The following is a 25,237-nucleotide window of genomic DNA, read 5'->3' on the forward strand; positions in this document are numbered from 1 at the left end:
TTTCCTATGATGAATTCGTTTTGTTTGTTGTTTAATTTTTTTTAAATAATTGTATAAAATATTATAAATCACAATAATTATTTACTTAAATATTCAAAAGATATAAAATGTAAAAGATCTGATTAACTCTTCAAATTTTATCGGTGACACATAAATTGGACAAATGAAATAATATATATTATTTGAAAATTACTTACAAAGTACAATAATTTACAGTAATTAACAATAGAATATTTTAAAGACAAAAAAAATTGATTGAATCTCGAAATTTTATTAGTACCACATAAATTGAGAAAGAAGAAATAACCTTTATTATTTCAAAATTGCGTAAAAAATATTACAAATCATACAACAATAATTAGCAATTTAGAATGTTAAAAGACATAAAAAATTTTTTACCATAGTTAACAATAATTAAAAATTTAAACTATTTTAAATTAATATTAAAGTTTGATGAACTCTTTAATTTTGTCTTTGTCACATAAATTAAAACAAAAAATGATACATATTGGACCCGTGCTAGCACGGACTCCGATGTCTAGTATATATATAACTTGAAATCATTTTTGAATATGTAAGTCAGAAAACATTACCTTTATAATATTCGAAGCATCTTTGACTAACTACAAATAATTGGAAAAATACTCTACTCTTAAGAAAATTATATTTCCAAAAAAAAAAAATTACTCTTTGTCCCTAATTACTTGTCCACTTTTGAATTGACACACCTATTAAGAAAATAATTAATGACATAGTAAATTACCATTTTACCCTATTAATTATGAAGTGGATGAAAAGTTCTACATTTTTCAAAGTAATTAGTCATTTAATTGAGGATATAATAGATAAAAAGAATTTATCCTTTCTTAATTTGTCAAAATGGACAAGTAATTAGAAACAACTATAAAAGAAAAAATAGACAAGTAATTAAGAACAGAGGAAGTAAAGATCACCTGAAAAAGGTACAAGAAAAATGAAATTATTTTTTAAAAATAATTTATAATAAGAAATATATAGAAGCCCACCATCTGGGATAGGTCAGATCTACATAAGTGCTTTTGATGCATTGAACGGTATAAATATTACTACCAAAATTAATCTACATTCATGGAACAATGTACCAGTCTAAGTTTTTGCATTTAAGTATTACGGTTCTTGCATCTCAATTTATATGATTTTATTCGGAAAAAAGTCAAATGTTATTTAAGTCACAATTTTTTTTCATATGTAGAAGAAGAGTAGCTTAGTGTACAAAATATATCGTGTAAGTAAGATCTGGGGAAGGATTATACCTTAAAAGATGTGATGTAGACAATTTATCATAATACAAATATTAGTAACGGCTTTCACTACTCAAACTTATAATCTCTAATTCTTACGAAAATAATTTTTCTGAGATTGCACTTTTTACATATTTCTAATTTTAAATATTTGAATTGTCAATAATTACAACTTATAATATAATTTTAAAATATTAATTTTACTTTTAAAAAATATAAAAAATTAACCCTTAAAATAAAACAATACCATATAACGTGAGACAGACTTTCTTCTAACTTAAAACCCCACTCACATGAGAGAAGTCAGAGAGATCTCATGCAGTCATGTCATGCCAGGGGCGGCTGGTAAGGGTTAAAAAAAAAAGCATTGGCCTAATTTTAGGGGGGCTCATTTTTTAGTTAATTAGGTAGAAGTAAACTAAAAATAAAAAATAAAAAAATTTAGAACTAAGACAACAAATGAAGTGATAGATATGACAATTATTTTTTACCTTTCCAATAAAAAGTTGTGTACTTTTTTTTTAATGTACAAGTTATTTTATTTTATTTTTACCTTATTCTTTTCTAATTTTATTTTTATATATTCTATCCTCCTCTCTTCTTCTCTTCTATTTCTTCTCACTTTCTCTTTTCTAATTTTACATCTCTCTCTTATTTAAAGCTTAAGAATTTACTTGTTCTATTGATAGTTTATATTTTAAATTTATAATTTTAATTTTTTTAAGGCCTCTAGTTTGATTTTGGTCTTAGGTTACCAACAGGTTTGAGCCGCCCCTGAGTCATGCTCACCTCATGAAAATATATACCCCAATGTAAATGAGTCAACCCGTTGGCGATGATACCTCTGAACTTAACACAAATTATTAACTTATTTTTGAATTATCGATAGTGCTTTAAAAACACTTATTACTTAATTAACTAAACTTAAATACATTCATGATATAGCAAGTAGTGTCAAACTCTTTTAGGAACATGAGACTCTTAATAATAAATAGTCGAGAGCAGTATTGAAAATATATACTCCTAAATTTGACGAGAATTTAAGGGTGTATTTCACTTATGTTGTAACATCAGGATGTATTTAAGTTTAGTTAGTCAAGTAGAAAAGTGTTTTTAAAGTTGTTAATAATTCGAGTATAAAACTAATAATTTACATCAAATTGAGGAGTATTTTCGATAAATATGTCTTATTTTTATAATGATAGATTATAGCTGGAAATTAGCTTACATTTTTGAGAACGCATTTCGAGGAGGATTAGGTTCTGCCATGACTACTAGTACTCGGCTAGGGGTGTCAAATGAACGGGTTAGGTTGAAATTGAAGATATTAAAATGGGTTGAGATAGAAATCGGGTTGGGTCTTGACCCGCCCAAGTTTACTTTGGACTCAAATGGATTGGGTTCAAATGGGCTAAAAACGGGTTGGGTCTTGACCCCGCCCAATTGGACCCGATTAATTTCAATAATTTTAACATAGTGATATTTAACTTTTATAATCACAATTCGAATTTTCGCTCAAGATTATTTTTTTAAAAGTAACAAATGGATAGATAATTCCTAAAAGATATTAAATATATAATAATTCATACCTTTAATATAGATTGTTAAGCTTGAATGAGTTGAAATTGAACCCAATTCAAATTATTTTGAGCCCAACCCATAAAATTCTGGGCGGATTGGGCGGGTTACCTATGTTTGAGTTCATTTTTGACACCCCTAAGTACTCCTATTAACTTATGTATAAAAATCAGATTGGACATGTGGACATATTAGAAAACGAACGATATATGATAAGAAGAATATAGGTTAAAAATAATTTAAAATGAAGTTGATTTTGATAATTCTATACATGAAAGATTTGGAGTCGAGACATATCAGGATTAGTGTTTCATATCACGAAAATCTATCTAACTCCGATAGCACGAGTTGGAATACCAGAATGTGATCGGAAAAGACAGAGTTGAGATAAATTCAAAGGTTCAATCAATGTGGAAGAGTTCGAGATCTCCAATAAACCATCATTGATGAACATTGTATAGATACGATCAATTCAATTTAAGATCCGATGCTAACACTGTTTCAGACCATAAAGACTTTTAAAGATTCGTCTCAAAGAAAGGAAAAAACTAACCTCATTTAGAAGTTACTTACTTTCCTAGCTAATCGTTAATTTTCACGTGATATATATGAGACCACAAAATTCAAAAATATTAAACACGAATAAAATATTACTATAATTTATGAATAACGACATGACTAAAGAGACGTTATGTTTTCTCTGCAAGAGAACGGGTTCGATTTGGATAAAAAGAAGTCTGAATACACAGATTTTGTTGTTGGAACGTTGATTTTTTTTTATTCATAATTATTTACTTTATATTATCACTATTGCACTACCTTATCTTATCTTCCCCACAAACTTAACTTTCAGTCTCCTTTTTTAATTTATTTAAAACTAAATATACTGTCATCGTAATATTTTACACTATTAGATCACTTTTATGTGTTGTAATATATTTCGATTGACTTACACAAACTTAATAGGATTGTTAATATGAATAACATGTAGTTATCGACGATTGATATTGTAAAAATTCTTTTGTGTAAGTCAAGTAATGGTATCACATAAATTAGAACGAACGATTTGTTGTCGAAAGTCATAAGTGGTCCTATTGTCTATCTTCTTTTTCCGCATGATTTTCATGTCTTCAAGCGTGAGCTAGGGATTGAATCATTATTGACATATTGAGCAATCAAACAATCACAAGAGATTATGCATGCCACTTGTCGATCCCCCGTAACACGCCCCCCCCCCCAAAAAAAAAAAAAGAAGCTCTTGACTTAGGTAGGTTCGCTTTGTTCACCTCAATTTGTGTCTTATTTGAGACTACAAGTAGATAGGATAGCTTCCACGACTCTACCATCCAATCAATTTGTTGTTCTGTTTCGAGTTCGAGCTTCAGATTCAAGGAAAATGAAGTCATAATAAAGTAACATGTGATTACATTTTAAGTAGTCATATTGAGTAAATATTTGGTACACTGATAGAGGCGGCTAATTAATAGAATTGATGGCCTAAAGCCAAACCATAAAATAAAGTTTTTAGGACAAACTTTAAGTTACACTCATAACAAACATTGCAATTAAAGTAACAATACATTACAGTACAATAAGCTTGTCATCGCTCCCAACATGATTTTTTCTATTCCCAGAGATTCGATCCCTAGACATATAATTAAAGATAAAGAGATCTCAATCATCCCACGGTGTCAGTATATATACACTGTCCTGCCTCTCATCAGAGAATCCATTACATCATATATGCATTGACACATCATGTTAATATATTAGAAAGTGAAAGTTAATCAATCATAATACTTGGAAGCACACGATCAGAGGCGGAATCAAGATTGGAACTTTATGAGTTCTAAACTCTATGATAGCGAAAACAGGTGTTAGTAACTGAATTCTGGATTTAATTTTTGTATATATTTAGTGAATTTATTAATACAAATATTGAATTTGAACTAAAGCTACTAAGTCCGTCCCTGAAATCACTATAAATACATGTACTCCTTCTGTTCCACTTTACATGTCTTGTTTTTTACTAAACACGAAGTTTTAGAAGGGAAAGAACACTTTTGAATTTGTGGTCTTGAACTAAAGGTTACATACATACTCGAGGACTGAAACATGTTATGTCATTCCTATAAGGTAGTGTCATTAAGGGAAAAATGAAATGTTGAATCAAAAAGCTACTAAGTATAGAAAAGTGATATTCTTTTTGTTTTAGACTAAAAAGAAAAGTAAGACTTGTATCAGTATCTAGAGCTTTAGTGGCTTCGACAAGAAGCAGAACTGTAGGATCCATCAACAGAGCCTGGAAAGTTACAAATCCAAGAGAGGTGTGGTCTTCTCATAAGGGAAATTACAGGTACAAGATGGTAAAAATGACATGAATTACTCCTTCGTTTCAATTTCTGTGCCTGGTTTTGACTTGGCGAGTAGTTTAAGAAAGTAAAGAAGACTTTTGAATCTTGTGATCTTAAACTAAATATATGTGGAATATACCAAAACTCTCTTTAATCTTGTGGTTATAAACATGCAACGTGGAAAGTTAGAGTTAAAGAATTGCCAAAAGAGGAAAGTGACATTCTTTTTGAAACAGACTAAAGGGAAGTAAGAGAAACAATGTTCCCCGTCTGAGTCACACCAAAGAAGGCTATTTCCTATAAGAACTATAATTCATAAGCAGGATCTAAGTTCTCAATGGACATTAAATGTAACTCAACTCTGAAACATGCATAAGGTGACTAAACAGATTCTCTCTCAGACGAGCAACGATCCTTTTGCTGACTGAAGAAAACAGCCATGACATATGTTACTACAGAGGATCCATTCTTATGGTAGTTGCAACAATGGGACTTTTTACAACATATTTACCACTAGTTTCAACCCAACTCAAAGATCCATAAACCAGATAATTATCTAATAACAATGGACCTTCTATCCTTAGCTTATAGTTTTGTTTTTCATACTTCTCTTTGAAAACCAACTTGTGTGGTGCAACACTAACTTTATATTCATCCATTGGGGTCAATTTTGCTGTGTATGTTGACATACCATCTCCAAGATTAGTCACTGTCCTCTGGAATTCTTGTGTCCGTTTAGTATCCGACTTGCTGCTGTTCCTATTGAAATAGCCAATGAAAGATGGATAGTTTAAGTCCAATGATGGATTGGAACAGGAATATGAAGAGGATCTTGTGATGGCTTTTATCTGTTGGGATGTGAAATCTAGACCACAGAGGAGATTTATGTAGTCTTCTGGTGTAACGTCGTAGATAAGTCCGGGGTCCAGTGCCTTATTTGGATTGATATGGCCAGCTCCCATGGCTAGGGGATTAGCTGCATTGTTGTTTTTACCAATGTCTCGGATGGACCCTTGCGTGTTGTCTAATGCATCGGCTGTGGTCATCATGGCCGAGCGGATGGCAGCAGGGCTCCATTTGGGGTGTACCCCTTTCAGAAGTGCTGCTACACCAGCAGCATGTGGGCATGACATCGACGTACCAGATATAATGTTGAAGTTACTGAATAGCTCTCGCAAGTTAATTTCAGTAACCGGTAATTTCTGAGGCCATGAAGCTAATATCAAGGCTCCAGGAGCCATCAGGTCAGGTTTGAGGATAAAGGGGCAACTTTGTGATGGTCCCCTTGAGGTGTAGCTAGCAACTTTTGGTGCTGGTTTAGCACCAAGGTGTGTCACTTGAAATTCGAGTCTTGCTTTAGGCGAAGGACTATTCTTGATGTACTCCAAAACTCTATCACCATCTTGAAAGTTCATAAACATAGCCGGGAACAAGCTTTGGAGGTAGAATTCCAAGTCAGTGGTGTTTGTTATGAATACGCCACCCGAAACGTTTGAGTTTCTTACATTATACACTTGATCACTTATTGATCCGTTCGTGTCATAGCAGACAACGATTTTGTATGCATTTTTCTCAAGTTCCTTCTCCTCTAGGCATGTGTTGAGAAAAATGATGGAGTTATCACTTGAAGTGGAATTCCCGGGGTAGATAGATAAACCAGTAACTGAAACTCCATTGCCTAGAGTTAGTGTCCCAAGAAAATTGCGGTCGACTGTGCCAGCAGCAACAGTGAGAACCCAAGGTGTTCCATTATGCAAGCTCTCATCATCAGGCCCATCATTTCCTGCTGAAGTGGAAACAAATATACCTTTCTCCATTGCAGCAAATGCAGCAATAGCTATCGGATCATCATATAGCGGAAGACCATCTATGCCTAATGACAAGGATAATACATCCACTCCATCCTCAATTGCCTGATCAATTGCAGCCAGAATATCAGATAACATTGTACCTTCATCCCACAAAGCCTTGTACATTGCCACATGAGCCTTTGGTGCCATGCCTATAGCAGTACCAGGGCCATAGCCAAAATAAGATGCAGATTCAACATGACATCCTGCAGCTGTAGAAGACGTGTGAGTTCCATGCCCTGTCGTGTCACGAGCTGAATTCATCACGATGGTAATATTCGGATTGCTAGCAATTAGTCCTTTGTTGAAATAACGTGCGCCAATGAGTTTCTTGTTGCACAAAGAGGAATTAAATTGAGTTCCACTTTCACATTCACCTTTCCATCTTGATGGAACATCAATCATCCCATTATCATTATAACTTTTACTCTCTGGCCAAACTCCTGTGTCCACCAAACCAATTATAACATCTCTACCATAATCTGACTTTGGCCATGCACCAGAATTGGAATTCAGGCCAAGGAATTGAGACGTATGAGTCGTGTCGATTTTAACTGTCATGTCCTTAGTTGAAGAAAGATATCCTTGAGAATTCTTGATAACTTGTAGCTCAGAAGGAGACAGAATTGCACTAAAACCATGAATGGCATTAGTGTAAGCATATACAAGGGAATTTTTGTTACTAGCATAATCAAGATTCGAACTATCTGATACCGAAGCAAGAGTGGACAAGTACCAACTATGATGACTAGAAAAAGCTTTTGGCATGGCTGACAAATCCATATGAATTATATAAGTTTCTGACTGAGACATGGTAATTGGAAACAAGATAGAGAAGAACCATAAACACAATGCTACACAATTAGCCATATTGTTAAAAAATGAAATGTAAGTTGGTATATTTTCTTTAACATAAGTTATTTTACTTATATAGAGAAGTGAGAAGCCAAAGTATTCCCTTTATAACAACTTCTCAATCAGTTACCATATTTTATACATATACTGAACATACAACTTGCAAGTCAAAGAAAGCTTCTAATAATTCCCAACTCTGCTTCAATCTAAAAGGAACTGTCTTTGCCATTGCCTCATCTATCATGTCAAAGTTGCTTTAGTTGCACTTCCCCCCATCCCTAAGTATATGTCATACTTTTCCTTTTAGTCTGTCCCAAAAAAATATCATACTCTATTGTGGCATAATATACTCTATCCAAATTCTTCAAAAGCTATGCATGTTTACAGAGGCGTATCCAGGATTTATAGATGATGGGTGCACTATTACAAAAAGGTGAATCTAAGACATAAATTTGATCGGTCAGATTCTTTTTACTGAAAACCATTAAAATTTTAAAATCATAGGTCAAAATTAACTTTTATTTATCCAAACCAGTTACAAAATCTTTGAAAGAAAACTAAAACAAGATAGATAAAAGATTCAAATTTCTAATCTCACCTAGAGAGGTGCACCCAATCATTGTCGTACTACATTATATAATACTTCGAGTCTGGGTTCACGCATCTATATTTAAAACGTGAACCCATGGTCCCCTCCCGAAATCATATATAATAGTGTTATATTTTTTAAAAATATTTAAATATAGATGCGTGAACCCAGACTCGAAGTATTATATAATGTAGTACGACGATGATTGGGTGCACCTCTCTAGGTGAGATTAGAAATTTGAATCTTTTATCTATCTTGTTTTAGTTTTCTTTCAAAGATTTTGTAATTGGTTTGGATAAATAAAAGTTAATTTTGGACCTATGATTTTAAAATTTTAATGGTTTTCAGTAAAAAGAATCTGACCGATCAAATTTATGTCTTAGATTCACCTTTTTGTAATAGTGCACCCATCATCTATAAATCCTGCATACGCCTCTGGTTCACGTGAACCCGGTGACCCCCTCCTGTATACGCCCCTGATGTTTGAGGATCCGATAAATTGTGGCAATAATTTTGGAAAGTTCAAGCAACATAAGTCATACTTCCTTATTTAGAAACACTTTAACTTGAGATGATTTATAGTCATACAGATCATAAGATTCAAAGTTTTTTTCTTTTTTCATTTAAATTATATGCTCAATCAACACCGTTATATAAACTGAGACGGAGTGAGTAATAAGTTCTAAGTTATGCATCTTGATTGAAAAGAAGAGTTAAACATTTGTGTATGATTTGAATAATCAAAATAAAACTTCATCCTTCAACCATGGAACCAAAACTGTATTCCAAATTCTATAGATAAATAGCACCACCACCACCACCAATAACAACAACAACATATTCAGTGAAATCCCACCAAATAGGGTCTGGAGAGTATAAAGTGTACGCAGACCTTACCACTACCTCGGACTGTTTTCGAAAGTGGAATACCATATTATGAACAAAACTTAGTAGTCCACGTTCAAGGTGTCAAATGAACGGATTGGATTAAAATGGACTGATCTGATAAATGGACAGGTTAATAACTTGCACAAATTTACTTGAGCTAAAATGGATTTGGCTGAAATGAGCTAAAAACTGGATTGGGTTAATGACCCTATTATCTGAGTCATGTTGTCCACTAGTTGTAGAAAATTGAAGGGATAATATATAAGAAATGTATATACATAATATGTCAAGTTTTAGCATTTCTAGATAGATTCATATTAAATATTATCAAATGAATTGGTGATTAAATCTTGTTTGGTGGTGGGAATTAGTCTTTAATTGTTACTATAAGAAAATATGGAGTGTGTCGGATACTCCAAAAGCTATGCATTTTTGAGGATCAGACACGACTCCGGCAACAATTTTGTAAAGTTCCAGCAACATAACTCATAACCCTCAATGATGAAACCAAAGATAAAGACACGAGTGTATCCTGTATCCATCGTTCGTAAAGCCATAGCCACTAAAACTAACTTCCAAATTCTATAGATAAAAAGTATTAGTCATTCAAAGGTGCTTAACTGGTTTAAATATTGAAGGTGCTACTTTCAGATTGGATGCTCAATCAATCTCTATCTTTATATGTTATTAGTCATTTTCAATATGAATATATAATGTTTGGAGCACTGGCTGCTTGAGCACCTAGTAGCCACATTGTAAGTCCTTCATTGGTCATCAAAGTTTTAGGATATAGCTTTACAACTTGCTTGAGGGTTATCTAGTCATCTTGTTTACTGTGATATACATCTTTTTTTAATCTGTATGAACAAAAGATCACAAATGTCTGAGATGTCTTGTTTGGATTATTATTTGCCTCATTGTCAATAATTCAATCTTATATGTTTTGAGTTCAAAATTAATCCAACTACTGTTACATATGGAGAAAAATAATCATTTGAATTTAAGTTTTTAACTAAGTGGGAAAAAAAGGCATAATTTTACTTCACAATTATTCATTAGATAGTGTCTTAATCAGTTCTGTTCTCACAGAGGTTCCACTCTTATGGTAGTGGCAACAATAGGACTTTTTACTACATATTTACCACTAGTGTCAACCCAACTCAAAGAACCATACACAAGATAATTATCTACTAACAATGGACCTTCTATCCTAAGCTTGTAGCTTTGTTTTTCATACTTCTCTTTGAAAACCAACTTGTCAGGTGCAACACTAACTGTATATTTACCCATTGGGGTCAATTTAGCTGTGTATGTTAACTGACCATCACCAAGATTAGTCACTGTCCTGTTGAATTCTTGTATCCGTTTCGGATCAGACTTGCTGCTGTTGAAGTTGAAATAGCCAATGAAAGATGGATAGTTTAAGTCCAATGAAGGTTTGGAACATGAATAAGAGGAGGATCTTGTGATGGATTTTATCTGTTTGGATGTGAAATCTAGACCACAGAGGAGATTTACGTAGTCTTCTGGTGTAGCATCGTAGATAAGTCCGGGGTCCAGTGCCTTATTTGGATTGATATGGCCAGCTCCCATGGCAAGGGGAGTAGCAGCATTGTTGTCTCTACCGATGTCTCGGATGGGCCCTTGTGTGTTGTCTAATGAATCGGCTGTGGTCATCATGGCCGAGCGGATGGCAGCAGGGCTCCATTTGGGGTGTACCCCTTTCAGAAGTGCTGCTACACCAGCAGCATGAGGACAAGACATTGACGTACCAGATATAATATTGAAGTAACTGAATAGCTCTCGAGAGTTAATTTGAGCTACTGATAATTTTTGAGGCCATGATGCTAATATCAAGGCGCCCGGAGCCATGAGGTCAGGTTTGAGAATAGAAGGGCAGCTTCCTGATGGTCCCCTTGAGGTGTAGCTAGCAACTTTTGGTGCTGGTTTAGCACCAAGATGAGTCACTTGAAATTGGAGTCTTGCTTTAGGCGAATGACTACTCTTGATGTACTTCAAAACTTTATCACCATCTTGAAAGTTCAAAAATATAGCTGGAAATTCACTTTGGAGGTAGAATTCCAAGTCAGTAGTGTTTGTTATGAAGACACCACCCGAAACGTTTGAATTTCTTATATTGTACACTTGATCACTTATTGATCCATTCGCGTCATAGCAGACAGCGATTTTGTATGCATTTTTATTCAGCTCCTTATCATCTAGGCATGAGTTGAGGAAAACGATGGAGCTGTCGCTTGAACTTGAATTCCCGGGGTAGAGGGATAAACCTGTCACTGAAACTCCATTGCCTAGAGTTAGTGTCCCAAGAAATTCGCGGTCGACTGTGCCAGCAGCCATAGTGAGAACCCAAGGTGTTCCATTATGCAAACTCTCATTATCAGGCCCTTCATTTCCTGCTGAAGTGGAAACAAATATACCTTTCTCCATTGCAGCAAATGCAGCAATAGCTATCGGATCATCATATAGCTGACGACCATCTACGCCTAATGACAACGATATTACATCCACTCCATCCTCAATTGCCTTATCAATTGCAGCCAGAATATCAGATAACATAGAACCTTCATCCCACAAAGCCTTATACATTGCCACATGAGCCTTTGGTGCTATCCCAGTAGCAGCACCAGGGGCATATCCAAAATAAGACGCAGACTCAACACGACTTCCTGCAGCTGTGGTAGACGTATGAGTTCCATGCCCCGCCGTATCACGAGCTGAATTCATCTCAATGGTAATATTCGGATTGCTAGCAATTAGTCCTTTGTTGAAGGAACGCGCACCAATGAGCTTCTTGTTACACGAAGAGGAATTAAACTGAGTTCCACTTTCACATTCACCTTTCCATCTTGATGGAACATCAGTCATCCCATTATCATTATAACTTTTACTCTCTGGCCACACCCCTGTATCAACCAAACCAATTATAACATCTCTGCCATAATCTGACTTTGGCCATGCACCAGAATTGGAATTCAGGCCAAGGAATTGTGACGTATGAGTCGTATCGATTTTAACTGTCATGTCCTTAGTTGAAGAAAGATAACCTTGAGACTTCTTGATAACTTGTAGCTCAGAAGGAGTAAGACTTGCACTAAAACCATGAATAGCATTAGTGTAAGCATATACAAGGGAACCATGATTTGTGCTATCTGATATAGAAGCAAGAGTAGACAAGTACCAACTATGATGACTAGAAAAAGCTTTTGGCATGGCTGACAAATCCATATGGATGATATAAGTTTCTGACTTAGACATAGTAAATGGAAATAAAATAGCAAGGAAACAGAAGCATAAGGCAATATAGTTAGCCATATTTTTGAAGAAATGAAATAGAAGTTGGGATATATATTCTTGAACATAAGTTAGTTTACTTATATAGAGTATTTAGAGGAATAAGACCCTCTCATCAAACATCTCAATCAGTTTCTATCATATATTGAAATTGCAACTTGCAAGTTATAAAGAAAGTTTGCAATAATTCCAAACTCTGCTTCACTCTAAAAGGAACTTTCTTTGCCATTCATATATCATGTCAAAATTGCTTTAGTTTTACTCCTTCCATCCTAAATTATAAATCGTATTTTTCTTTTTAGTCTGTCCTTGAATAGTATCATACTCTACATTGCTCGGAGTAAATCCGATACTCTAAAAGGTATATATATTTATGAGAGAAGTATTGATGGCACAAATTATTAGTTTCCTCCCCGAACCTTAAAAACACTCTTCTACTTGACTAACTAAACTTAGATACACTCCTGATCTATCATATGACATAGTAGTCTCAAACTCTTGTAGGAGTATGGTTGAAAGCACCCTTAAACTTGGCGATAATTTAGGGGTGTATTTCACTCATAGTAAAGGGGTGTTTTAAACTTTTTAAGACTGTCAATAGTTTGGGGAAGAAACTAATAATTTGTGCCGAGTTTAGAGGTGTTTTCATCTCTTTATATTTATTGAAGATCCGACACGGATGAGATGATTTATAACCACACAAACATCTAAAAGTCATTCTTTCTTTTTTAAACTACATATCCAGTTAAATATTGTCACATAAATTACGATGACGGAGTGATAAGTTTTAATTATGTAGGTTATGATTGATCATAAGAGTTAACATTTGTGTAATGATTTGAGTAATCATTATAAATTTAAACTACATATCCAGTTAAATATTGTCACATAAATTACGATGACGGAGTGATAAGTTTTAATTATGTAGGTTATGATTGATCATAAGAGTTAACATTTGTGTAATGATTTGAGTAATCATTAAAAATTTATTTGCAACTCAATCATGGAGCCAAATATACATAAATGAGTATATCCTGTATCCATCATAGGTAAAACCATAGCCACTAAAACTGACTTCCAAATTTCTATAGATAAAAAGTAGCACCCAAAGTATTATATTCAGTGGTCCATAAACTTAAGCTGACGATCTAGATGACAAAGGAGGACCAATCGAAAAAATCGTAAGCAGATTCAGAATTTCAACTTTTAGAACGTTTTACTCATAAATGTGTTTGAAATTTAGTATTTGTAGGAATTTACTAGTTTTCTTAACACATACGTACGGTCTAGGCTAAGTTAATGCGCCCCGGGAAATAATTGGTTACGTGGTGCTTAAATGTTTCAATTTATGTGTCCTAATTTATAGTACAAATGTCAAACTTGTTTAAAAACTGACTTTTGGTATAACTCAACCTCAAAAGTTAGTTCATGTAGTTTTAACTCGTTCCTTTTTTATCTGATATGGGACTTTTCAACAAAATTAACTAACTTTCGATGTGAATTTAGACATTGAATCCTCAACTTTTTAAAAATAAAATTTTCACATTTAAAAATTACTATAAGTCATGATAGTTAAGCATTAAAAATATTTATAAAATCTTGATGAAAGAAAATATTATTTAACTCTTCAAATAATAAACAGGACATATTATTGGAAACAGTTTGGAGTACTTTATTTAGCTTAGCCAAACTAGCTTTTGTCCTTTAGCCAATTTTTTGGACACACATTTAACAAATTCTAATTCATCAATATGGGTTCTGGTCGGATATTTGTGATCTCTCCATCCGTAACAAGAGATTTCATGTTCGAATCCTAAGAATGAAAAAAATAATTTTGTTGAGAGAATCATCCTCAGAAACGGGCCTCTTATGATGCATGAATTTAAATTTAAATTATACTCCAATACGGATGTCAAACATCGTATAAAAAAACAAATAAAAAGAAATGCCTATCATTTTCATGTTATATTGTTAGTTATTATTATGTTCACATGTAGAGAATGACATCAAGATTCTTGTAATGGACAAAAAATAATTATAGAATTATGGCATTAATTGCCTTAATAAGACCATACAAACTAATATATTTTTTTATAAATAGAAAAATTATTGGAGACCACCCATATGTTTTTGATTTTTTGATAAATATAATTCAGAGTGACTTTTTATTGGCCAAAAAAAAATTAGGTACAACCAGACTTTTATCTTTCAAAAAGTTTCCACTAGTAACATGAATTTCTGTAATTTAAGAAGACTTTAAGTCAATTTGTTATAAAAGCAGGAAACAAAAAAAGTATTTTCAATTTTTGGTAGTGATATTATTTTAAAAACTTCTTGGAGAAAAATTGGGTGTAAACATAGTAAAAGGAATATTATTGGATTATGAGTCATTCAATTGTTATCATTATGGATAGAAGAAAAAAAATTGCAAAATGTTAGTCACATGTATTTTTAAAAATTGATATATAACAAGACCCCTCAAGTCAAATCATGTCCATACATGAAGAAAAACAAAGGAAAGTTTGGCATGTATATTTGATAACTAATCAGTAGCGCAGCTCAATAAAATTGGAGGCCTGAATTCAATTTTAATGAAAGATATATTTTTTCTTCTTAATATATTTTGAAAGAAAAAATAACATATTAATCTGTTATAAGTTTAAATTGGGTCTCATATCCTCTTTTAACTACATATTTCAAGTTCGAGCCTTAAGAATTAAAAAGATCTTGTTTGGGAGCACTTTTCTATTTAGTCGACTTTGTGTGTCTCAAAATTGAACTAATCAAACAATTCAATATAGATATCAAACATCAGCCTCCAAAATTTGGGTGCATAAATCCCTTGCTTTAGCGGCTTGACCCTCTAGATGGTCTCGGTAACAACAATAATATATTCAATGTAATCTTACAAAATAAGGTCCGAAAAAGATAGTGTGTACACAGTTTTACCAGGGACGGATGCAGCTTAAATATAGCAAGTTTCATCTGAAATTAGTGCTTTTAACGCAGGGTATAATTTTATGTTTGAAAAATTACAATAAATATTGGATATGAACTCATAACTTTAAGAATATGATGAGTTTGAAACTAAAAATCTATAAATCTGAATATTTTGTATGACAGAAAAATATTCTTTTAAAAGAGAAATTTTCACACAATATTATTATTATGAAATATCAATCTAATACTCAATATTTATAAAAAGGTTTGATTGTTATACACTTATCATCAATCTTTAATAAATAAAATAACTCGAGAAATACTTTTCATTTATCAATCAAACATCAAAAACACCAAAAAAGCAATTTCCTAAAATTGACACAACATGTGAACCTCGTCTCATCATTAAAGCAAAGTGTGGTAATAATGCCTTCTCTTTTTCAAGAAATATCGTCAATCTTTTTCATTAATTCTAATCGAGTTTCAAATTCAACTTTTATATATATATTTGGTGAATTTTTTAATAATAATAATATATAATTTGAACAAAAATTATTGAATTTAGTCCAAACGTATGTCAGCTTCTAGCTCTGCCCTTAATACTTTTTCAACCAAATTACCTTTGATGAATATTGACACCTCTCTACCCTAATCAAAGTCATTTCATTCAACAATCATAACTAGTATTTTTGAAATTGCTAATTAAAATATTCATAGAATTACCACAACTAATTTCCAATTAAGTTGTTGATGATTGAAAAAACGCAAAACACAAATAAAGATGATGTTAACTCAATAAGATATTTGAAGATACAACTCCTCTTGTTTGGAAAGGAGTGCAATGTTACCACAGACGAAAAGCTCTAAGATCCATCGGGGCTTTAATGAAGAAATAGACAAATAGAGAAAAAAAACAAAAATATTAAGTGTAGTACAGGACTAAACAAAGGAAAAAAAGATGCAATAAAAGTGAAATATCAATTGTTTAGTGTCATCTAAAACATCTGCTAAGTGAGGCAAAACGCTCAACATGTTTTTGCACCTGCTTAGGCCGCTTTAAGTGCGCCTTTGACAACACTGGTGAATTTCAAGATAGAAGATAAAAAACCAAAGCAGAAAATGACAACAAACTAAGAACAACTCTCCATGTTGATTAGACAAACCCAGAGAAATATATTTCTAAAGCAAATGAAACTCAGCTTACATCTTCACTACAAACTATCTACATTCTTTTTCACATGCAGAGAGTCAAAACAATCATTGTTTTGTAGGGCCTTTAATGTAGTAAGTAAATGAATATTGCCCCTATGACCTTTTCCATAGAGACAACACTAAAAAACACAATAAGTGAGTGAGGGGTCCAAAATGCACAATGTGTGCCCAACTCTAGCTGTCAAACAGGATCTCTAGTCACAGCCAAGCAAAACACACCTAGCTGTTTTCCTACTTTGTAGCATCCTGGAGACTATTGTAATCATTGGACCCCCCTCCCCCCCTCCCCCTCTCCAGCATCAACAAATATCCCAACACAGAAGCCAAATCATTAAAGCAAACACTCATGGTGTTTGAATAGGCACGGCGAATAAGAAAGAAAGGCTATCGGCACATATCAAAAGTATACATAGTACTTGTATTGCATGTCATATGGTTACAAAAGCATAGTATTTATAGTCTTAAACATGTCCTCTGTGGTCTATGGTTACAAAAGCATGCCGTTAAGAGAAATGACGACAACAACAACATACCTAGTGAAATCCCACAAAGTGAGGTCTGGGGAGGGTGGAGAGTACGCAGTCCTTACCACTACCACTACTTCTCTGAGGTAGAGGGGCTATTTCCAAATGACCCTCGGCTCAAGCAAATCAAAGTAGTAATAAAACAAAAACAAAAACAAAAAAAACAGGTGGTGGGGAGAAACATGACAACGAATAGCAAAGCAGTTACAACTATATGCAAGGAATTGTAACAACAACAATAACAAGGTGTGACCACCTAAACACAATAAACCACAAAGGAATACCAAAAGCCTAAGACTACATGAATAGGCTAATACTACAACCGACACGGTGAAGAGTAAAATGAGAAGTTAAAATTAAGAGAGATTCAAGTATACAAATGTGTCGTGCTTTTCGAGGATAGACTAAAAAGGAAAGTGTAACATGTAAAATAGAATAGATGGTGTATTCACTCTCTTGAACATGGTAAAATCCATATCCATACAAGGCAAAACATAAGGTACATCTTACTGCTACTTTCTCCTTATATCAAAATCAATTCCATCATTTCTTCACATGAAGACATAACTGATCCAAGGGATTGAAAGGAGATTGCTACATAGGTTTAAGGAAATACAATTTGATAATTTCTTTTCATTTGGAAAGTGCATCCAACTAGAAGAGTGAAATGCTAATTTAATTATATACTACTAAAGAGAGCTATGCTCTTCACAAAATTGAAAGCAATTGCATATAACAACAACAAGAGCTACTCTACAAAACCTTAAGAGAGTGCTGAATTTGCACCAGTGAATTTTATGTACATTCGCCAGCTTCAAAATGAATGGTAGAGGAAATGAGGGGGTTTGAATTTGACCTTCTAGCCCACTTGGCTGACCTTCTAGCCCACTTGGCCAGGCTACTCCTCATCATTAATTTCTTTCTTCGGCAACAAAGATTGGTTGGTTTCAACAGTACTTTCAAATCCACTGCTATCACCTGTATCAATTATGCGCTTATCCATTACCGTCTCTTTCATTTCATCATGATGTGAACGTTCATTTTCTCTTACAGTTCTTCGGTCCTGTATGAATCACACGGTTAAGCAATGTATTGTCATATAAGGATTGATAGAAAATGTTATAGGTGATTCAATTACATGACACGGCTTCCTGGCAAAAGTTCCAACTAGTGTTGGATCATACTACTAAACTCAGTATCAGATCATTGATCAGATTTCTAAAATTAGTTTGTAAAACAATCAATTTGATTTCTACTATAAAATGAGAGGGAGATTCATTCAAGTTTCAGTATCCAAATTCCAAATGACCAGTTACTCAATATATGGTGTAACAAGCATCATCCAGTAGAGGAGAGATGGGTCATGTATTGAATGCTCATTCCGAGAAAGCAGATACATGAACCTTCATTACATCACATATAACTAAACACTCTAAAGCAACCACAATTGCACCATAGTTTAGTGCTTATTAAACTCAATTCTCATTCCATTTCCCAGAGGATATGTTTCAGAGGTTGCTTCACTAGATAAATAAGAGAGAAGAAGTTGAGTTCTTTTATAAGACGGAGGTTTCCATACATCAAGTAATTAAAGATACAATGAACCAAAATGCATGCTAAGCCATCATGACTAGTAAAATATGATAGTTAAGAGCATGCAGTTCTAAATAGGAAAAGCTCAAACTTACATCACGGAAGGGAAAATCATCAACCTCAAGCATGTGTATAACATGCCCCATCTTTGGCCTCTTCTGAGCATTGGGGTCTACACAGCGCAATGCTACCAAAAGGGCACGTTTCAATGCTCTTGAAGAAGGCTTCTCCCGCATCTTGGGATCCAAAACACCCTCGGAATTACGGTTAGAAACCATTGTCTTAAGCCAATCAACCAGATTGACCTGAGAGTTAGATCCACAGCAAAAGTTAGAACTAAACAAGACGCAATATTCAAGATGCTACTTAAAACAAGACGGTTTAGGTAATTGGAACAAACCTCTCCAGGAGCACGGCTATAATCCACAGGATTCCTTCCAGAAATAATCTCCATAAGAAGAATTCCAAAACTATAAACATCACTTCTATCATTCAACATGCCAGTGCTAGCATATTCTGGAGCAACATAGCTGATAAGAGAAACAAGAAGTTTGGCTTTACATGGTTTCTTCAACATTAGAAACAACAGAAAATTCTAGTGGATTTGAGACATCTAGCACTAACCCAAACGTTCCCATAACCCGAGTAGTTATATAGCTCCTCTCTGAGCCCAAAAGCTTAGCTAAACCAAAGTCAGATACTTTCGAATTCCACTGCTTATCAATCAAAATATTGCTCGACTTGATGTCACGGTGAACAACTTTGGGTTCGAGGCCCTCATGCAGATAGGTCAACCTGCATTCATTGTCAAGTTTTAGTTTTCCATTTAACACAATCTAGATAACAATGACTGCCCAAAATAAAAATAAAAATTAGAAGTTAATACATCCCAAAAAAACAGAGTTTATACCCTTTAGCTGTTCCAAGGATAATGTTCATCCGAATTTCCCATGTAAGAGGACTGTATGGCCCTACATCTCCATGGAGCCACTGCTCTAAATTCCCATTGTCCACATACTCATACACAAGCATCCTGAAAATAGCATTAAAATTATCTTGAGTAATACCAACACTAAAATCAGCATAATTATAGGTCTTAACAATCCTAACAGACTACAAGTACACAAATGTAACAGCAATCGATCAAATCAAACTGCAGACCGCTGACATGAAAATACCTGTGAGCTCCCTCAGCACAGTAACCAAGTAGCCTTACTAAATTCTTGTGCCGTACTCGACCAATTGCTTCCACTTCAACCTTAAATTCCCTCTCTGCCTGTCCCCTGAAAAGAGTGTCACATGAAAAAAATTAAAGAACAAAAAGGGGCATGTTTCTCATCAAATAAACCTATAAGGCTATAACTACCCATCAAACTCCAGCTTGCATTCAACTAATTACGGACCAAAATCTAGAGGGCAGATCTAGCCCTTCACAGCTAGTTCAACCAAACCCAATACTTTCAGCTCAGACCAATGACTATGTACATTTGCAACAACAACATACCCAATGTAATCCCAAAAGTGGGGTCTTGAGAGGTTCTTTCCGATAGAAACTCCACTCACAAGAAATGTTTCCAAAACAGAATCGCAAGAATAACACGACAATAAAATAGCAAGATACAAAGCAAATGAGACAACATGTAGTAATACACAATGCAAACTTCGTGAAGTAGTAAGGCTGTTTCTGATAGACCATGTACATTTACAGAGTTTTAAAAATGTATACATACACAATAAACAGCAGTCACTCAGAACTTACTAAATCTAAAGTTCAATTGGATGCATAACTATGGAACAACACACACAACATGAATATAATGGCATGCAGACATTCATGCTAAAAACATGTTATATACCTAAACAACACAACATGTTAGCATCTATATATAAGCAATTGAACTATGCATACACAATAAGCACAAAGAACAGAACTTTAATCAGTAGCACAAATCAAACAATTTTAAATGCCGCACCTGTTGTTAAGCAAATTCTTAACAGCAACATAGCTATTATCTTCCATAACTCCGCGGTAAACAATGCCATAGCCACCCTCACCAATAACATTCTCATGAGCAAAAAAATTAGTAGCAATTTCAAGCTCCCTCAGAGTATACCAATGACCCCACCCTAAATGTGAAACCTCAGGTGCAGTAATTCCACCTTGTTCACCCGAACGCACCTCCCCACTACCATGACCCGACCCACCACCCGATCCGACTCGATCAGGCTTAACCATATGTTCCTTCCCCATCTCAATTTGAATTCTTCGATACCCACCTGAGTTCTGGGTCGTTTCTTTTTCAGGCTCCGGTAGCGGGTCTGCTACCGGAACCGAATTGGGGTTTTCCGGTAGAGTCCGAGATGGGTCAATTCGGATCTCTTTGATCTCCGTAGATATGTTTTTGATTTGGGGGTTGCTGGAATTCCGCTTAGCAGTGTACCATAGTGAGATTAAGAAGAGAACAAGTACAATTGCTGCTCCAACGCAAATTCCAACAACGACCCACAAGTGTAAACCAAAAATTGATGTTTTCTTGGACATCTCATCATTCAAAAATGCTGACATTTTTTTTTACTTCAACAATATGGGGTTAGCTGAAAATGGAAGACATGAAAGAAAACAAAACAAAGAGGTGTTTTCTGTTTGAAGAGAAAGGAAAGTACACTACAATAAAGCCTATTAATGGATGAATATGGTGAGAAGAGATAATAGCTAGTGTTACAGAGTACAGACAGCTGCCTGTAGAGCAGCTGAAGATGGAGCTTAGTGATATTTTGGACCAAAACAGGGCAAGTGAGTGGTTAAGGGTTGGGGGGTGGGGGAGGAGAAGCAGCTGTAATGATGGGACTGCTGAAAAGGAGGAAATTGTTTAAGCGTGCCAAACGAATGATATTATAGTCAAATTTGAAGAAATGATATCTATCATTTTTTTATTTTCTTTGTGTTCGGATCATCTTATACTCGATAAGAGAAAGTTGTTCTGATGGTAAGTACTTTTTACTTTCAATTTGAAGGTCGTGAGTTTGAGTTATCAAGATAGCAACATGATAACCATTCTTTATTTCCAATTGGAAAGTCATGAGTTTGAGTCATCGAAGAAGCAAGATAAGTAAGTATTCTTCAATTCCAATCTAAAGATCGTGAGTTTGAGTCACCGAAGAAGCAAGATAGTAAGTATTCTTCAATTTTGACCTGGAGATCGTGAGTTTGAGTCACCAAGGGAGGAAGATGGTAAGCACTCTTCAATTTCAATCAGAAGATCGTAAGTTTGAGTTATCAAGGGAGGAAGATGGTAAGTATTTTTTAATTTCAATTTGAAGGTTATGAGTTTGAGTCACCGAGCAAGATGAAAAGCATTCTTCAATTCCAATATGAAGATTGTGAGTTTGAATCATCAAGAGAACAAAAAGGATGGACTCCTAAGGAACGGTTAAATATTTTTAAATAAAGAAGATTATTTTATACTCATCTCAATTAATTTTATGAGAGGTGTGTTATCGGTCAAACCTAATTTTTTTGAGTAACTTTATTTATTAAAATTCTAGCTAATAAGAAAAAATTATCTTGTAATTTACTTTTATTAAATTTTAACTTAACTTGCTTTATTGACCTGAGAAAATAATGCTAAAAGATTGTTTTATTTATGAATTTTAAGTGTTACCTTATACTCTCTTAGGTCCAAAATAATGGTTTTTTTTGTTTGGATGTATCTTTTAAGAAACTATTTATTTCTAGTGTTATTGCTAACTTACTCCTAATTAAAGAAAAACTAATTAATAAGTCTTGATGATGTATATAGGGGTAACACTAGATGAATTAAGATTAATTTCTCTTTTTAATTTTAAAATATTATTTATTTTGAAATAGAGGAAGTGTGTACTTAATTATAGAAAAAGGGTTATACAATCAAAGTAATATTTATAATCAACTATAAATTCAAGTCACCCATCAAATTTAAACGAATTAAAAAGAATCGAAATAATAATTTGCGTAACATTGTTTGGTGCTTTAGTTGAATTAAATATGCACCATCAAATATTGTGATAAATATCTCTTGTTTTTAATTAAAAAATCTTTAATTCATAAGAATTGAGTTATCTTTGATAGAAGACATTGTACTTGACACCGAAAGAATTGAGTTATCTTTGATTCAAATCTAATTGATGCTTCAATGCGGACTTTGGACTGAAAAAAATACTCCATCTGTCCCTAATTACTTGTCCATTTTTCCTTTTATAGTTATCCATAATTACTTGTCCATTTTGACAAATCAAGAAAGGACAAAATAATTTTGCCTATTATATCCTCAATTAATTACTTTGAAAAAGGTACAATTTCTTGAAAATCTTAAATTTTTAATCCATCCACTTGATAATTAATAGAAGTAAAATGGTAAACTCACTATTTCAATAATTACTTTCTTAATAGGTGTGTCAATTTAAAAGTGGATAAGTAATTAGGGACAGAGGGAGTAATTAGACAACAAGTCAAACTCAATTTGTTAAAATCAAAGCTAAGGTATTAGTCAATGTAAGTATTAAATTGATGTACTTCAAAATGATTTAATTAACATATAGTAATTTTATCAGTCTAATTTTAAATTATAAACTTAGCAAATTGAACATGTTACACTTTTATGAATCAAATAGGAAACTTCCATTGATTCTTAATTACCTTGAATCTTTAAATTATACCTTATATTGATGTATTTGTTTTCACAAAAAGAGTTATACAATCAAAATAATATTTATAATTAACTATAAATTCAAGTCACCCATCAAATTTAAACGAATTAAAAAGAATCGAAATAATAATTTGCTTAGCATTGTTTGGTGCTTTAATTGAATTAAATATGCACCGTCAAATATTTTAATAAATATCTCTTATTTTTAATTAAAAATCTTTGATTCATAAGAATTGAGTTATCTTTGATAGAAGACATTGTACTTGAACTGATCAGATAAAAGAGAGGTATTGAATACCGAATCAAAAACAAAAAGAAATAAATCAATGGGTCATGTTAGAAAGATTTATATTTATAGTTCATCACAAATATTATTGTAATAATATAACTCTTTACACAAAAATAAATAAAAAAGACACAAAAAAAATAGTTAAAATACTAAAAAGATCAAGTTACCTCTATTCATATCAAAAGTTATTTTTTCCGAAAATAAGTTTGTCTTCAAATTTTGGGTATGAAGAAAATTTTATTGAGAGTGTTACCTTCAAATAGGCCCGGCAGTGCATGATTCAAATTTAATCGATGCTTCAATGCGGTCATTTGGTCATCGAATGGAAAAAATAATTAGACAACAAGTCAAACTCAATTTGTTAAAATCAAACCTAAGATATAAGTCGATGTAAGTATTAAATAGATGTACTTCAAAATGATTTAATTAACATATAGTAATTTGATCAGTCTAATTTAAAATTATAAACTTAGCAAATTGAACATGTTACACATTTATGAATCAAAAAGGAAACTTCTATTGATTCTTAATTTCCTTGAATATTTAAATTATACCTCATATTGATCTATTGATGGATCTAAATACTTCATCTATAGATTTAAATTGAAGTGTTGGAGAATATTATAGGATTAGATCCCCACTAATTAGCCATTAGCTCATTAATAAATCATTCATTTAAATTCTAATTGATTGCTTATAAACAAATAACAGATACGTTAAATATTGTGATATAATCTTTACAATTAGATGGTGGAAATCAAAATATCTTTCGTTTTTTTTTAAAACTCTTATCAATCTACAATACTAATTATAATTATTGCAAATTCGTTTTCGTACTAATATTCATTTTTACATATTACTATTTATTTTTTCAAGAGTTAAATTACATGAATTTTAATTAACATTTTGAGATATCTATATATTTTATCATATTAATATAGGAAGAAATGACAACTTCTGTATTTTGTATAGTTTTTAAATATCTTTATGATATTAAATTAAATTATTCCAACTTAGCTTCAAAATTATTCAAATTAATCCTAAAAAATAATACGTGATAAATAAAAGTGAACGAACGGAGTATCAGAAGGTATGCCTGCTTTTTAACTTTATCTTTGTCCTATTTCATTGCTCTTTGGCTCATTTGCTTTATTATTTGATTACAATTTGCTGGTTAAAGAATTCTTTTGAAGATGTCAGATTTTGTTTGGATCCATTTTTTATGATTGATAGTGATGCATCCTTATTTTCTTCCACTTTCTCTTTATCTATTTAATTAAATTATAAA

The 25,237-nt window shown here is 33.0% G+C and overlaps 3 protein-coding genes across 3 annotated transcripts; all 3 read right to left on the reverse strand.

Annotated features, from left to right (window-relative positions):
• Nucleotides 1–5,472: 5,472 nt before the first annotated feature.
• On the reverse strand, nucleotides 5,473–8,072 carry LOC102579055 (subtilisin-like protease SBT1.7). The gene has a single exon (XM_006342569.2). It carries the CDS (start codon nucleotides 7,930–7,932, stop codon nucleotides 5,665–5,667), a length of 2,268 nt encoding a protein of 755 aa, XP_006342631.1. The 5' UTR covers nucleotides 7,933–8,072; the 3' UTR covers nucleotides 5,473–5,664.
• Nucleotides 8,073–10,426: 2,354 nt separating this feature from the next.
• LOC102579381 (subtilisin-like protease SBT1.7) lies at nucleotides 10,427–12,797 on the reverse strand. The gene has a single exon (XM_006342570.2). The coding sequence runs from the start codon at nucleotides 12,725–12,727 to the stop codon at nucleotides 10,478–10,480; it is 2,250 nt and encodes a 749-aa protein (XP_006342632.1). The 5' UTR covers nucleotides 12,728–12,797; the 3' UTR covers nucleotides 10,427–10,477.
• Nucleotides 12,798–17,808: 5,011 nt separating this feature from the next.
• Nucleotides 17,809–21,862, reverse strand: LOC102579705 (probable serine/threonine-protein kinase At1g01540). The gene is made up of 7 exons (XM_006342571.2): nucleotides 20,949–21,862; nucleotides 20,154–20,258; nucleotides 19,886–20,008; nucleotides 19,600–19,770; nucleotides 19,376–19,505; nucleotides 19,071–19,280; nucleotides 17,809–18,445 (listed from the first exon to the last, which is right to left on the reverse strand). The coding sequence occupies exons 1-7, from the start codon at nucleotides 21,539–21,541 to the stop codon at nucleotides 18,281–18,283; spliced, it is 1,497 nt and encodes a 498-aa protein (XP_006342633.1). The 5' UTR covers nucleotides 21,542–21,862; the 3' UTR covers nucleotides 17,809–18,280.
• Nucleotides 21,863–25,237: the final 3,375 nt, after the last annotated feature.

Source organism: Solanum tuberosum, unplaced genomic scaffold, assembly GCF_000226075.1.
Source record: "Solanum tuberosum cultivar DM 1-3 516 R44 unplaced genomic scaffold, SolTub_3.0 scf00034, whole genome shotgun sequence".
NCBI lineage: Eukaryota > Viridiplantae > Streptophyta > Magnoliopsida > Solanales > Solanaceae > Solanum > Solanum tuberosum.